This window comes from Sinohyriopsis cumingii, chromosome 4 (assembly GCF_028554795.1).
Source record: "Sinohyriopsis cumingii isolate HCF-2022 chromosome 4, ASM2855479v2, whole genome shotgun sequence".
In the NCBI taxonomy this organism is placed as follows: domain Eukaryota; kingdom Metazoa; phylum Mollusca; class Bivalvia; order Unionida; family Unionidae; genus Sinohyriopsis; species Sinohyriopsis cumingii.
In genome coordinates, this window is record NC_142964.1 from 14,731,346 (window position 1) to 14,748,753 (window position 17,408).

At 33.0% G+C, this 17,408-nt stretch overlaps 1 protein-coding gene across 3 annotated transcripts in view; it reads right to left on the reverse strand.

Moving 5' to 3' along the window:
• Window positions 1-17,408, reverse strand: part of LOC149800652 (anoctamin-8-like) — an 84,801-nt gene that overhangs the window by 49,170 nt on the left and 18,223 nt on the right. For 2 of the 3 annotated variants that reach the window (XM_089954666.1, XM_089954664.1), the window contains exon 2: window positions 11,195-11,275. The exons of the other annotated variant lie outside the window; for it this stretch is intronic. In XM_089954666.1, the coding sequence (XP_089810792.1) occupies window positions 11,195-11,275 (81 nt within the window). The remainder of the gene's footprint in view (window positions 1-11,194; window positions 11,276-17,408) is intronic. 3 annotated transcript variants of the gene reach the window in all.

Here is a 17,408-nt window from a genome sequence, read left to right on the forward strand (position 1 = left end):
CATTTGACTTTGACAAAAATTGAACAAGGATTATAACATCATAGACAATCATATAACCAGCTTTCTGCAAATGCAGGCAAGAAACAAACCACTAACATAAGATGAGGTAAGAACTTCAGGCATACAGTAATTTTATCACCAAGTTTATAATGAATATTATGAATCCTCAAGTGACATGTATTTAGTATTTTTTGTTTCTTCATAACAAATATATATATTTCAATTAAATGAAATATTATTTCATTACTTCAAAATGTTATTTGTTTCAAAATATTTCTGTTGTTAGTCTTAAGTACTACATTGTATTTCATTTCAACAAAAATATTGTTTAATTATTTCTAGATCATATTTTATTATTTTAAAAATGATGTTTCATCTCAAAGAAATTAATCTTTGGAAATAAATTAATATTTTGATATTTCAAAATATTTGTTGCTTAAATAATATTTAGATATAACAAAATATTTTAAATTATTAAATACTATTTAATTATTTCGAGATAATGTTTTGTTTTTATTATATTTTAGTATATTGATATAAAGACAATTCACAAAATCTTTGCAATCAAAAATAACACTGCCACTTCAGCACTGACCCGAGTCTTGGAAAGATCTTGCACAAGATTATTCCATTTTTTGCAGTCTCATTACTGTAACTTTAGAATATAGAGGCGATGCAGAAGTGCCAGTGGCATAAATGTCAGAGCTACAGCAGATACTCTATTGGTCAAGCAAACCAAAGCAGCATCTCCTTTCCAATGTGCCACAGACAGTTCAGAGATTTCTTGGCTTCACGGCCAGGTGAGCTAAAAACTGAGGTTCACTAGCATCTAGGATTGTCAATAGCTTAATGTGAACAAAAATTAATTTATAAAACAATAAAAACAAACAAACACATGCATATACACATATAAATACTGATAAGACACACATGTGTACATGCATACATTTGTTGTTTTCAATTTCCTTTTGTTTGCCATGCAATGAATGATGGTATGATGCAAGTATCATTTCTGTATTGGCAGCCATGTTGGTGATGTCATCAACTTTGATGAGGTTGTTTTGATAAGTGCTTAAAATAATATAACACATCTTATTACTGATAAAAGGTGTGACAAAGTAATCCCTGAAACACCCATAACAAGGCTTTTTTATACTTATTCTTTCTTTTCATTGTTTCCTTTTTTTTCCTTCAACTGATTTTATCTTTTCAATGTGACACTACCATCATCTATTGGCATTCTTCATCTCTAAAACGACCTTTCTAAAAGGGTTCCAAATATTTTTTTTTTAAAAAATGATTGTCATTTCAAAGAAATGACTTTGGCTACAGAAATCTTGGCACAAAGCCTGAACACATGACACCCAAGACTGGTGGCATCAATAACCATGTACTGACAAGGAAGCTATCCTTTATAACAGGTAATCTTATACTTAAATATTTTGACAGGTAAAACAGGTACTTTTGGAAAGTACTGATTTTTAGTCTAACCATGACCTAATGATCCCAGCTGCATCTTCGTTTTCAAATATACATTTATAAGCACACCATGTAAAGACTATATTAATAATGCCTCATTCTATAAATGTTCATATGCCTTTTCTGTCCAGGTGTGTTTTATTCATATATACCATTTTAATTAGGTTCCCTTACTTACTGCCTGGAAATGTACCATTAGTTTGTATTTTGAATATACAGAGAATATTTGGTTGAAACAATTGAGTCAGTTTTTCACCCATGTGATGAAATGTTCTTCACTCGTAGCAAGAAAATTTTCTTTTTATTTTATGCTCAAACATATTCACTAGCAAGACGTACTGTGAGTGTAGTCAGTACAACAGATTGCAATAGCAGATTTCTTACCAAATCCTGCACAGTCTGTGGTTTACTGTTTATGTTCTGGTGTGTTTTGTGATTATTCACACAGAAAATATAAAGAGTTACATAATTCTCCTTCCCCACTCAAAGTAAAATAGCACATTAAGAAAAACAAAATTATTCATGCCCCAGCATAAAATACTATACATACACACTCATAACACCTGGTTTGTGTGAACATCTGTATGTTTAATGATGTTCCCTCTACCCAAAAGAGGGGTGGTTAATTAGATTTGGCTATTGTTATCTACAGGATGACCTCCCTCGATTTTACTGCCCGGTGTGAGTGGATAGATAGAACGTCAACAGAGAACTGAGCATAAAATATTGAGAAGAAATAATAAAGTCCCCTATAGACAAGAGAATAACAATTTAATCAATGACATAAACTAATAGTGTCAGCTTCAATTCAAACAAATTTACGTTTTTAGAATTTCAATAGCAGTGTTCTATTATTTATTCACTTCATGATAACCAGATTGGTGAAACAAGCACAAATGTCCACACCTGATAAGCATCACCTAGTGTCGCTTCCTGCCTTTGTCTCCTTGTATCCCATGTCTTCCCACCTTCATGTGTACATATTTCTTCCTTGATTCTTCTATCTTAACTACTTGATCTCTTATCTGGACTTCCATCTCTCGGACTGTCCCAGACTGTTCCAGAGAGCTGTTTCCCTTAATGCTGTTCTTTCCAAGAAAATGTGTGTCCTAGCACTAAAGGCCTGTCTGTGCCTACAAGACAGCCACCTAGTCCCCTTACTTATCTTTAGTTTTTCACTGGAGTCAGACAAGTCTTGCTCTCCTTGCAGGAAAATCTTGGACTGAGGAAATTCGCTCCAAGTCGCTACTTAAATTCAACACCTTAAGTTAAACTGATTAATCATAATCAGCCATTCCTAATATTTTCCCCAAGATAATTATTTCTTCCATCAGGTTTTGACAGCCTAGAATCTGAGAAATATGACACATACCAACTTCCTTTTCTTAAATGACTATTTGACATGGTGTGCCCATTAAGCGGATATGGTTGGTATCTTAATGTTTACTTTCCCAGAACAGTTTTGCGATGCCTGGGTCAATTCTAAATTAGCCGTAGATGCCGGCCTCTCCCTCTCCTGTGAAATTTAACAACTGACATGGGAAAAGGCTGAAGTAACCCTTCACATAAAACTTGGCTGGCTTGACTGTAATAAAATTTTAATGTACAATGTATTCAATTTTAACGTTCAATGCTTACCCAAAATTCAACACATTACAATAGGTATGCACAATCGTTGAATGCAAATTAAAATGTGGACATGAAATGTTCCCACAATTCAGATTGGTATTTTTTCAAACACATTTAGTTAGGTATATTTAAAATCCAAGATAAAATTATGTCCATGCTGAGAAAGTCCAAACCATTTAATGAAAAAGGTTATCTCCCTTGGACCAATAGGCTCTCATCAGTGAAACTATCCAAGCACCAATCAGTGTACATTTTGGCATTTGCTGTATGTTTTTTTCTGGCTGGAAAAAAAAAGGCTCAGGATGCTCTGATTTCTCCAGGATACTTGAACTAAATGTATCTGCAGTCAATCCAAGCACTTAGGTGACTGGAAAGGGGCCAATGAGTGGTTACCCCTTAGTCCACAATATTTATATATTTTCTTTTGTGAAAGGTAGAAGACTTCACATGGTGCCAACACATTTCCAACACGTGATCTCTGTAACATTTGAGAAAAATAATAAAGTTTATCTTTTCAAGTTCCTCTATTGATATGGATAGTCAACAAAAATATATTGCAATAAATCTTTGCTTATTATTTGGCTGTTCACAATGGAAACAGTGTTAAGCATTATCATTATTCATTTCTGACACCCTAAACCGTTTCCTGGTTAAGTTTACTATCAAACCTTGCTAAATACCTCAAAATCTACTGATTATGTGGGCCATTTTTCAATGCATAATTCCATGCTCCAGGTGTCCTTGATAACAGCTTCATTAAATGCACAGTCCATAGTTAGATCACACTGAAAGTAGACGCGTGGGCAATTTTCAATGAATAATTCCATGCTCCAGGTATCCTTGATAATGGCTTCATTAAATATACAGTCCACAGTCAGATTACATTGAAGGTAGATGTCAGGGCACCAGTGAGACATAAACAGGGATCAAGAAAACCACTCATCTTCTCACATACAGACATGTAAAGCACTATGCATTATAGATACCCATAAAACTTCTTTTTCTACATACAAGTCTACATTATATACCTGGTGAACATTGAGATTTATGCACATGAGAGAGAGAGAGAGAGTGTGTGTGTGTGTGTGTACATTAAAATACATATGTATAATCTCTTCTATATACAAGTCCACATTACAAGCCTAACTGTCATATACATTCACATGTCCACAGAAGTCCTGGAGCACCAGGTGGCCGAGTGGTCTATGGTGCTTGAATTTACAGATCACTGACATCTCACTTCTGTATGCATGGTTCAGGTCTAGGCCAATGTGGGTATGTGAGAAAGCTTGACTAGCTTCCTGCAGGTCATTCTCCCTGGGGTCTTTCGCTACAAAACATCCTTTGTACTACTGCGTGTATATGTTCAAATAAAACTTCATCTCTTTATAAATCTGCCCACAATACATGAAGAGCCCAAGTTATGTGAAGGAAAGCACTGGTACTGATGTGTGTATGTATTATACTTGAGATTATCTGGACATTGCTTGAGTTAACATGTGCATCATTGTGAAAAGCAGATACTGTAAATAATGCGGACAATTATATTAAAGAAACTATGTGGATGTATTTATAGTGTAGAACACATACATATATGCACATCCACAGCAATTCTCCCCATAACCTTAAGTACAATATACGTATATGTTTACACAAATATATATTTTTATGTACATTTAATTTTCATTGTGTGTTGGCTTTGTCCAAGATTATGTTATGTATACTTAGTTTGCATTGTGTGGTTGACCTTTATCCATTATTGAGGGTAGGATTTGGGGTCAACCTGACTAATGTCTTTTTTTTAAAATTGTAAACAACATATTACAGAGCTAATTCTTGTCACAGATTGTTAGGTGTCTTGTTATATGGCAGTGGTTATCAATATGAACTGAACGGATGGAACATGATCGATCTGAACAGAGATAACGATAGAACAACACGAGCCTCCATATGTAAAATATACCAATTTAATCAATTACATAAACAAAATGAAACTAGACATGACATTTTCTCTTAGAAACAAAATTACCAAATTGATACGAAATGCAATTAACTTTTCTGTTATACTGACAAAACAAATTTTGTCATGAAATCAAGTGAACAATCAAACTCATCTGTTCATCATGCCTGCATAACCTGGTTGCTTCCAGGTCAGAGCCACAGTATTCCTTTTCCTTCTCTCTTTCTCTTTTTCTAAAACCTCCTTCGAGTCATCAACCATAACCTGCTCTCTCTGCCCACTGTATGGTGCATATATGGAGCTAACTTCCCATTTAAATATACAACCTAAATATATTTGTCATGCTTCCTTGCTTCTGGGATCGAACAATAATCCCTACTCTTGTTATTTCAGATATCATCTTATTGTAATTCAACAGAAACTAAGGCTAATATGGGTCAGTTCACAACCTAACAGCTAATATACACAACTCTATTATCAGAAGATTAATGTCCCTCTCAAGCAGCTAGTCACATTCTTAATGAAACTATGACATACCATTGACCTACTCATCAAGCCCTAATGCTGCCTGTAGGTGTGAACTTCTGAGCTCTGTAGTGTCAAGGTCATTTAAGATACACCAAAGTCTGTGGCATTACAGACAAATAGACTGATGTAGCTTTACAACGACAACAAATAATCTGGACTTTCTACTTGCATTGCAAAATACAGAGTGAAACAAGTAATTTTTCAGAACAGATTTTTTTACACTCAAAATTTGAATTTTGTTGGAAATGAATTTTGTGCCCAGATTTGAGATCTTTTGGTCTGAGATCTACGACAGAACGGTCTGCACTGCACATGGACAGCAAATTTTTGCAAAAAGTAGCATAACTTTGAGGTCTGGGGTTAAAAGAGGCAAGGACACAAATATGATGGGTCCAATAAGCAAAGAAATAAAATAACTTTTACCCTTAAGCACATGCACAAGTGAAATAGCTAATAAAAAAATACCTTTCTAACATAACTAAGCATCCAGCTAAATCAAAATCTCTTGAAGGCGCATGTGTTGTATGTACTCAGAATTAAACTCCAAAATGTATTTCCTACCCCCATTTCAAGTGAAAATGACAAAATCTCTGGGGCTGAATTAGTATATAAACTAGTACCATGCCCTACTGTGGGCTCTAAATCACTAACCTAATGTTGCTCAAAAGGCATTCTTAACACCAAATACCACTGGCTCTCAGTTAAGAGAATTCACATCTTATACAAATGAATGAACAAAATTCACTTCATATCTTAATTATACAAATGAATGAACAAAATTCACTTCATATTTATACAAATGAATGAAAAAAATTCACTTCATATCTTAATTATACAAATGAATTAACAAAATTCACTTCATATCTTAATTATACAAATGAATGAAAAAAATTCACTTCATATCTTAATTATACAAATGAATTAATAAAATTCACTTCATATCTTAACCACAATGTTTGCCAACTAGCAAATCATTGGCATAACATAACCTAGGAATTACTTAATTCTGAATGTATATAATTCATATAATTTAAAACAGATAAATGTACCCTATCCTCTCAATTCATATCATAAATAATGCATGAATTTCCTAGAATACATGATTCCTATTACATATAAACATGTAAATTTGAACATCTTATTAAAGAAAAAAATTATGACACTGTTAGAATAAATGAGCCACATAATATGAAAGACAAATGAATGCAAACAATCAACTTCCAAACTCAAGGAAAATTGAATTAAAAACAAACACATTCAAACAAATAATTATAAACTTATCTCTTTATTCCTTTAAGTTCTATGTATCTCAAAATTCAGACACCAGTTCCTTGGACAATGCTAATGAGAAAAGACACTTGCTTTTTTTTCCCGAAGTCAACTTCTTGCCTTCCCACAGAAACTTAGACTGACTAATTTCATGAGGGAGAATACTTAAAACATTAAATTTCATGTGGAAAACGCACAGCCCTTATTTAGCTGAGCCAATCAGAATTAACTTTATCTAACCACTCAAAATTAACTGATGCCTATCCACCTAAAACTGCCACGCTTTCTTAATAATATTTCTGGCAAATCTCATTTTATAACACTTAATTCAAACAGCACAAATCTGTCTCAGAATTGTTACAACTTTCACACTTTTCCTGCTACCTGAACCCCAAGTAACATTGCCTCTCTATGTTGCTAACCATTATCCCAATTAAAAGTCAATCATGCCCCAGTAGGAGCATCAAATCCATCACAGGCTAGTGGTCTGTTGTGGGTCTAGCCCACATATCAATATCAACTGTTACTGTCATGCTGACCACAACAAAATTCTCTCAGCTATGTGCTGCAATCTTTCAAAATTCACTCTGTTACAATGATTTTAGATTATACATTAATATCATTATTACTTCAAGGTACACACGTTTATGTGGCCTTTTTACCTTGGAAGGTTCGAGAAGGGACCTTATTTATGAGTTTGATGGGAAAATAACTCATCCTGGTTTTGTTATTGTGACTTAGGTTTTTCTATATAAGGGAGAAATAAACAGAAATTTTTTATTCCATATCTTAACATTAGTCTTTAGAAGAATCAATTATAGTTGTGTTTCAATTAACATTTAAGAGGGTTTATTTATTTAAATTTTTCACTGAAATTAAAAAGTGCTCAATAATATTTTGGACTAAATGACTATTTTCGGTATATTGTGAATTCATTTAGAGACACTTTGGATTACATCACTGATATATCAAGACTGTTAGCACATAACACTATTCCAGGCTATTAGTACATTGCCACTTTCTCAACTGGAATTCATTTGCAACACCACTGTAAATCATGTGGAATACTCTCTACTTTAGGTCTTATGATAGAACTTTTATGACTAACTAGCTATTAATTCACAATATTATAAGTTCTTTTAAATTTTGACTGATTATTCTAGGGAAATAAATTATTTGTTGAATTTTACAAAACGTGTTGGTTTTGATTCTTTTCTGTTACTTAGTTTAGGACCATAGAGTCGTTAACAATACATATGGACTTGTAAATATAAGAGGCAATATGGATGTAATTATGGGTTAAATCCATATATCTGGAAACAACTGAGCTTTATATACATCTGTATAGTAACAATAAAAAGAAAAAACTGTCCAAATATACAGAAAAATAGAACCATCTTAATACATGTACATTCTGTTAATGAACAGACATATAAATACTTACCGTATGCTTATAAATCAAGTAAAACTGCAATACATTAAAAATCGGTGCTGTCTATTCTATTGATTAGTAATAACAAACTGCACAGACACAAATCTGCCTGCACATTATGTGATGACATATCTGGGTCTGTGCAGTTTCCAGTTGGACTTTTCTTACAAGCAAGAATATATGGTAGCATTTGCCCCCAGACCCCATCTGTCTGACAGCGAGTCAGAAATTCTTTCATACAATGAAACAGTGAAAAGGCATGCAAAAGGCAGACAAATGAAAATTATTCAATTATGCTGTTCATCATAATAAGCTTTATTCTTTCTTAATATTCTTTCATCTTACTTGTGTCACATTCTGGGTCATTTTCAGGAGTATGGCACAGTCATAAACATGCTGGAATTATTGTGACACATACACACAGTCATTTAAATGAGATTATACTTTAGCAGTAATCCATTTTCTCAGTACGGCCATCTTTACATCTCTTCATCAGGCTGTACACTAATGTTTACACAACTGCTATTTGATTCCATTTATTAGATAATAATTGTCGAATTGAGATATTAGTCATTTCATGGCTTGCTTAGATACTAACTCAAGAACACTGTAGTGAAACCTTTTTAACTGTCCTCATGTAGGTCATTTTGTTTTGTAAGTTTCCTTGAAATTGAATGTTCATAGGACATCTGAAATTGTTTGAAAAGTTGTAATTAAAAGTACATGTCCTATTAGTTCATTTTTATATACCCACCATAAGGTAGTACATATCATGTTGTAATGTTATAGATCTGTTCTCTGTTGCTTTTTACACAATAACTTAAATTGCTCACAATCTATCAATACAAAAAATTGTAAGTTGCTTGCATTTAAGGGAAGAATAAAGCCAAGCTGATTTTTAGGCTTAAAAGGGCAAATGTTAAAGTCACAGGAACTGAAAGTTGCAAAAAATGTTCCACACAGTTACTTGACTTTTTATGCCAGTTACATTCACCAGACTTTTGAGATGGCTTGCGTTTTTGATAGGAAATAAACCTGTTCATTTTGTGGTAATAAGGTCAGAGTTCAAGATTATTAAAAACAATTGTACTTTATAATAAATGAGACAGTGAAAAGGCATGCAAAAGGCAGATATATTTCCAGTACTGAACCGATCCTCTATTAAATCATAGTGCTCCATCTGTCTCCTTCTATATATGTCAATTTATATTCTCTCACAGTTTATCTATCTGTCCACCCCTGCCAAAACACTATATTACTTAACAAAGATCCCTGCAAAAACACCATGAAACTTGTTACGCGTTGTACTCCTTATAGATGCTTAGTAGATAGAAATACAATATTAAAGATGATATGTACAGCCATTATAAGCAATTAATCTCTCTGAATCTGAGCAAATATTTTTCAAAAGGCTGAAATTTTATCTGCGCCTGTACAAGATTGTGAGAACCCCATGTATTATGAATTAAAATATCACAATTGTCACCAGGCCAGTTTAAAAAAAGTAAAACATATTTTATTTAAATAAAATCATTTCAAAATTAAATAAAATTTCATTTTATTTAAATATTATTTAATTAAAATGCAATAATATTTTGAACTAATTAAAACTAATATTTTGAAATAATATATTTTTTCAATTCTTTTACGGATTCATTATTGATCTTTTCAGTTCTAAACTTATTAACATAATGTTCACTCACATGACAGGAAGAATTTTGAAAGAACCACATACAAATGCCCTCACTTCCAATTTTTTCCATTAAAATTTAACTTTATCCCTTTAAATGAACTCCTGGTAGATACCTAGTGAAGAGAGCAAGCCCCCCATAATCATACTCAAGAACTGACACTGCTAGCAGGTTTCTCTGGTCATTATTGTATTGATATTTATATCAGGCACAAAATATTGAGTTAATCCACTCAACAGTAATACAAACCACCACAGCAGTAATACAAACCAACATGCTGTAATACAAACCACCAAGCAGCATAGTGTAACTTGAATCCTAAAAAGAATGTAGTCATGCACATTGCAAACACAGCTGTGGTTTGACTCAGACTTTTTTTATTTTAACAGAACTTGTTTTACAACATCCTGGCAGTTAATGGCATTAGCCTGTTCCTCATCCCACTGCTCCAATCAACAGAACATCAAGCCCTACTCTAATTACCATTATTATACACCATTCTGCTTTTCATTACCTTTGATGGATTATTAAAACAGCTGAATATAAAGGGATTTGTTTTCGAAACTTTAACAGATTATTTTTTGTCTGATGATGGTCTTGACAAACAAACCCAACATGCAATGGCTGCCAGGAAAACTTGACATTAAGTAGATCAAAAAAAGTCTGCTGCCACTTTTAACTACCTCATACAGCCACTTACAAGTCAAGTACAATTCAACTGCAAACTAAACAAACACAGACCTGCCATTGCATTATGTGCAAGCAGATCTAAGTCACTGTAGTCTGTTAGAAGAAATCAGTAAAACAAACGACACAGACCCTGATCTGCCAGCACATAATGCAACAACCAGGATCACTGTTGTTCGAAGTAGGACTGGATTTATAAGCTAGTATGTATGGTATTTCCTGACATAACGAACAACCACTGCCTGTAATGTCAGAACATGATCGTAAGTGGTGGTGAATAATGCTGAAAAAAACTCGTTCAACTATTGATGTAAAAAGTATATTCACATTCAGGAAATGTGTGTCTTGAATTAAATATAACATAAACAGCTGACATCTTTAATTTAAAGAATCCCGATTATACACTGTACACAATTGTTATTACAACTTAAGAAAAAGCCAATGAGAGCTAAATATAAAAATTAATGCATGTCTAGTTCAACAGAAAATTTTGTAATTTGGAACACAGTGTGATAATACCAAAAGAACTGTTCACATTGACAGCCCCATCAGAACTCCAACCTTCATATGGCCCATGAATTGCAAAGTAAATGAAGAAAACTGAAAATTATAAAGAAAAGGAATCAGCAGTCTGGCATAGTATTTCATATCAGTGATCAATATTTAAATAAAATCTTACAAGCTGAATGTCCACTCTCACTATAACATAATCCTTATCCATTTAAAGTAAGAATTCCATGGAATACTAAGTCTTGCCTGCTCCACCATGGCATAACCCAAAAACTCTGTAAGATGCATATGGAAGAAAAGTGGGTCACTGTGATCTACCTTAGAAAGTTGTGAACAGTACCCTCTATGGCAGGGGTCTCAAACTCAAACCCCACTGAGGGCTGCATGAGGTCATTTTCATTGGCTCTAGGGCTGTACCACATTCGTGATCTCATTACACCTTGTGATGCCAATCATTTTGTGGGCCTCAGGGTATGCATACAGCATATGGGTGCCACATTTGAGACCCCTGCTCTAAGGTGAATACACTTATTAACTTTCATGGCTGTATTTAGACAAATGGCTTCAAGTGCAGAAACTTAACAATCAATTTAGCATCAAAATATGTCACTGTGACCTACATGTTCCTTTACTTGTTTCAAGCAGTACCTCCAAGATAAATATAAGTTTCATGACTACATACAACTGTGTCAAGAAAAACTGAGCTACATGCAAAATAGTAACATATTCAATGCATCATAAAAATTAGGTCACTCTGATTTACTTTTGCCCATGGTGTGACATACTCTCCATGATACATACAGTGCTAAAGTTTTAAAACCTTATATACAAGAGTTTTTGGCAAATTGAGCTAAATGCAAATATTAATGCTGATACCAATGCAAACCAAGGTGAGAACAACATTGCCATTGTAAAACTGATCCACGTGTCTCACAAATACGTCACAGGTAACAAAACTAAACAGGAACATCTATCTGAATGCATGTCTAGACTGACTGTGCCATACTGAAAAAAAAAATGCTTTTTGATGAAAAAGAAGTGACAAGAAAATATTCAAATCAATTCCTTAATTTAAATTTATATACCATAACATTGTCACTTTTCAGTGACAAAGTGATAAAGGTCTATCATCTTTGAATAACAATGAATAAAGACACCAACAGGTAACAAAAAATCCCCTGAAAAAAAAAGCAACAATTACAAATTCTAAAGGAAAGAAAAGGTGAAACAAGATGGAGAAATGGTCTCTTGAATCAATTTGGTGCATTTTAATATTTAGAAGCAATGGGTGAAATTTTATGTTCATAAACTCAATACATCAAAAACCTTTTTCGAAAGAAAATCTGTCTTGAGAGACCAGATCTTCAATGCAAGGATTTATGGATTATAAAGTGTCATGACCTGTAATGAGAGACCACCTGTCTTCAAAGACCATGCTTTTTTGCAGAAGAAGTGGTCTTTCAAGACATGATTTATGTAGTTATTAAAGAATAGAAAATTGTACCTGTTCCATTTTTAAACACCTTAGGTATATCTTACACTTGTGTTAATGTGCAATTCTGAATTGCATGGGTGTATCTTACACATGTATTAATGTGCAGTTTTGAACTGCATGTGTGTATCTTACACATGTATTAATGTGCAATTCTGAACTGCATGGGTGTATCTTACACATGTATTAATGTGCAATTCTGAACTGCATGGGTGTATCTTACACATGTATTAATGTGCAGTTTTGAACTGCATTGGTGTATCTTACACATGTATTACTGTGCAATTTTGAACTGCATTGGTGTATCTTACACATGTATTAATCTGCAATTTTGAACTGCATTGGTGTATCTTACACATGTATTAATGTGCAATTTTGAACTGCACAGGTATATCTTACACATGTATTAATGTGCAGTTCTGAACTGCATGGGTGTATCTTACACATGTATTAATGTGCAGTTTTGAACTGCATGTGTATATCTTACACATGTATTAATGTGCAGTTTTGAACTGCATGTGTGTATCTTAAACATGTATTAATGTGCAATTCTGAACTGCATGGGTGTATCTTACACATGTATTAATGTGCAATTCTGAACTGCATTGGTGTATCTTACACATGTATTAATGTGCAGTTTTGAACTGCATGTGTGTATCTTACACATGTATTAATGTGCAATTCTGAACTGCATGGGTGTATCTTACACATGTATTAATGTGTAACTCTGAACTGCATGGGTGTATCTTACACATGTATTAATGTTGAATTTTGAACTGCATGGGTGTATCTTACACATGTATTAATGTGTAACTCTGAACTGCATGGGTGTATCTTACACATGTATTCATGTGCAATTTTGAACTGCATTGGTATATCTTATACATGTATTAATGTGCAATTTTGAACTGCATTGGTATATCTTTATTATCTTACACATGTAATAATGTGTAACTCTGAACTGCATGGGTGTATCTTACACATGTATTAATGTGCAATTCTGAACTGCATAGGTATATCTTACACATGTATTAATGTGCAATTCTGAATTGCATTGGTGTATCTTACACGTATTAATGTGCAATTCTGAACTGCATGGGTGTATCTTACACATGTATTAATGTGTAACTCTGAACTGCATGGGTATATCTTGCACATGTATTAATGTGCAATTTTGAACTGCATGGGTGTATCTTACACATGTATTAATGTGCAATTCTGAATTGCATGGGTGTATCTTACACATGTACTGTATTAATGTGCAATTCTTAACTGCATGGGTGTATCTTACACATGTATTAATGTGCAATTTTGAACTACATTGGTGTATCTTACACAAGTATTAATGTGCAATTTTGAACTGCATGGGTGTATCTTACACATGTATTAATGTGCAATTTTGAACTGCATGGGTGTATCTTACACATGTATTAATGTGCAATTTTGAACTGCATGGGTGTATCTTACACATGTATTAATGTGCAATTCTGAATTGCATTGGTGTATCTTACACATGTACTGTATTAATGTGCAATTCTTAACTGCATGGGTGTATCTTACACATGTATTAATGTGCAATTTTGAACTACATTGGTGTATCTTACACAAGTATTAATGTGCAATTTTGAACTGCATGGGTGTATCTTACACATGTATTAATGTGCAATTTTGAACTACATTGGTGTATCTTACACAAGTATTAATGTGCAATTTTGAACTGCATGGGTGTATCTTACACATGTATTAATGTGCAATTCTGAACTGCATGGGTATATCTTACACATGTATTAATGTGTAACTCTGAACTGCATGGGTGTATCTTACACATGTATTAATGTGCAATTCTGAACTGCATTGGTGTATCTTACAGATGTATTAATGTGCAATTCTGAATTGCATTGGTGTATCTTACATATGTATTAATGTGCAATTCTGAACTGCATGGGTGTATCTTACACATGTATTAATGTGCAACTCTGAACTGCATTGGTGTATCTTACACATGTATTAATGTGCAATTTTGAACTGCATGGGTGTATCTTACACATGTATTAATGTGCAATTCTGAACTGCATGGGTATATCTTACACATGTATTAATGTGCAATTTTGAACTGCATGGGTATATCTTACACAAGATCTAATATTCTATGCTTAAACATATACAAGATCTAATATTCTATGCTTAAACATATACAAGATCTAATATTCTATGCTTAAACATACACAAGAAGTAATATTCTATGCTTAAACATACACAAGATCCAATATTCTACGCTTAAACATATACAAGATCTAATAATATTCTATGCTTAAACATATACAAGTTTTAATATTCTATGCTTAAACATATACAAGATCTAATATTCTATGCTTAAACATATACAAGATCTAATATTCTATGCTTAAACATATACAAGATCTAATATTCCATGCTTAAACATGCACAAGATCTAATATTCTATGCTTAAACATGCACAAGATCTAGTATTCTATGCTTAAACATATACATAATCATACTATTTTAATTTTGGGTCTTCAGATTAATAAGTAACTATTTTGCTGTCATTTTATCTAATTTAATCTTATAGAAAAACATGAACTGTCCTGTAAAAAATTAGCTTTTTAGACAACTCTAATCAAATGCATGAGACTTAAATGTTTATCTTTATAACCACTGAAAACAAGACAAGTTAGTGAAACTGCATTTAAAAAATTCATTTTATATATCAACACCCAAATTACATGTATCCTCATACAAAATATCGGATGATTAATGTGTTGTCTTAAAGTAAAAGTAAACAGGTAATTCAGGTAATTAAAACTGTCAAGAAAAGCCTGTCTAACACAATTAATTTTTCACTGTCCACCAAAATTGTTATTATTTACAGCTATAATCTCGGAAAAACAAAGAGAAATGTTGGTGCTGTTTTCTGTAATATTCTACAACTCCTCATAGAAATCTTACTTTCAATATAAACCTAGTTTGTCCAGTATGGTCTGTTTTATTTTGACTACAAAAACAATACTTCCATTAAAAAATGTATTTCAAAACAGCAGAAAACTACTCAGATATTTCATATACAGTGGAAACCCGCTATAACGCGATAATTGGGGTCCAAAAAATTGGACTGTGTTAATATCGGGGTCGCATTAATGCAGGGTTATACAGTATTTTACTTTTTTCAGAGAACAACTCATTGGCACACATACATGTATTCATGTCTAATGTATATGATGAATAGGGAGGGTATCAACACAATAGGCCTCCAATGGTTACAAGTCATTTTTATAAATTTATTTTAAGCTGAACGCATGTACAATTTCATACCCTTTCAATTTCCAGCTAATAAAGCGGACATTATTTACTGGTCAACTGATTGCGTCTAATAACACCGCCAAGCCCAGCAAACATCTTGGTGGATTTTATTTTTTTAATTTATTAAACTGTGAGAATCTTTTATCAACCACTGCATAGTCTGCTGCTTGGTTGTGTATGCAGTTAAAGAAGAAACACATGTTGGCTATTGTTTGAGCAACGATTGTAAAGAGAATTAATTGAAGACAATCAAAAAGACGACTTACTGGCTTTACTCATGGACCAGTAATAAGTAACAATTCTGACAATGTTTATTTTGGCATACACTTCAAGAAGCTTCAGAAGCTACACCACGATCGTATTATATTAAAATTCATATGCGAACTCTTCCCAAAATGATAACAAACATTTTACACACTATTTCTCCTACTTAAAAAAAAATATTCTTTCCCGGTTTTAAAATTTCAGAAACCCTGCCACAATCATATCAGATTCGAATTCATACATGATCTCTTCCCCATAATGATAATAATTTTTTAAAAAACTATTTCATGTACTTTGAACAAAAAATATTTTTTCATGTGCGAATGAATATTCGGGAGTCACACAACGACCACGTTATATCGGAATTCACACTATAGACACTATAGAGGGGTGCGTTATAGCGGGGTTGCACTGTACTGGTTGCAGTTCTTTAATTATGTTAAGTGTAGCATTTGTCACCAGATAATCTTTCACAAGGAATACATAAAATAGAACCTGTCTTGAAAGACCACTCCTTCTGCCAAAACTTAATGGTCTCTCAAGACAGGTCACAACATTAAATCATCTATAAATCTGTGCATGGCGAATCAGTCTCTCAAGACAGGTGATCTCTTAAGACATGTTTTACTTTACCAGCATATAGCATTCACACATTCTAAATATATATATTACATACATGGAGTTGCATTAGCTTGGTGGCTGAGATGGGTGAGACACTTTTTTCTACTTATCTCGACACCATACAACCTCTGAACTGTTACTTATGAGATCTACAGATGCCTTTACATGGCAGATGACAAAAAAAACAGTTACATGTACAAACATAAAAATGCAAACAAAATGTTTACATACTGTTGTATTAATGAAACATTATATATATATATATATATATATATATATATATATATATATATATATATATATATATATATATATATATATATATATATATATATATATATATGTATGTATGTATGTATGTATGTATGTGTGTGTGTGTGTGTGTGTGTGTGTGTGTGTGTGTGTGTGACCCTTAAAAATGACCACTCAAAGATCAATTTACCTTTAACAAATGGCATAGTTGGCATAGTCATAGCAGTAAAAATTGGTGTCTCATTAACATTTACATTTCACTTTTGCTATGGATTT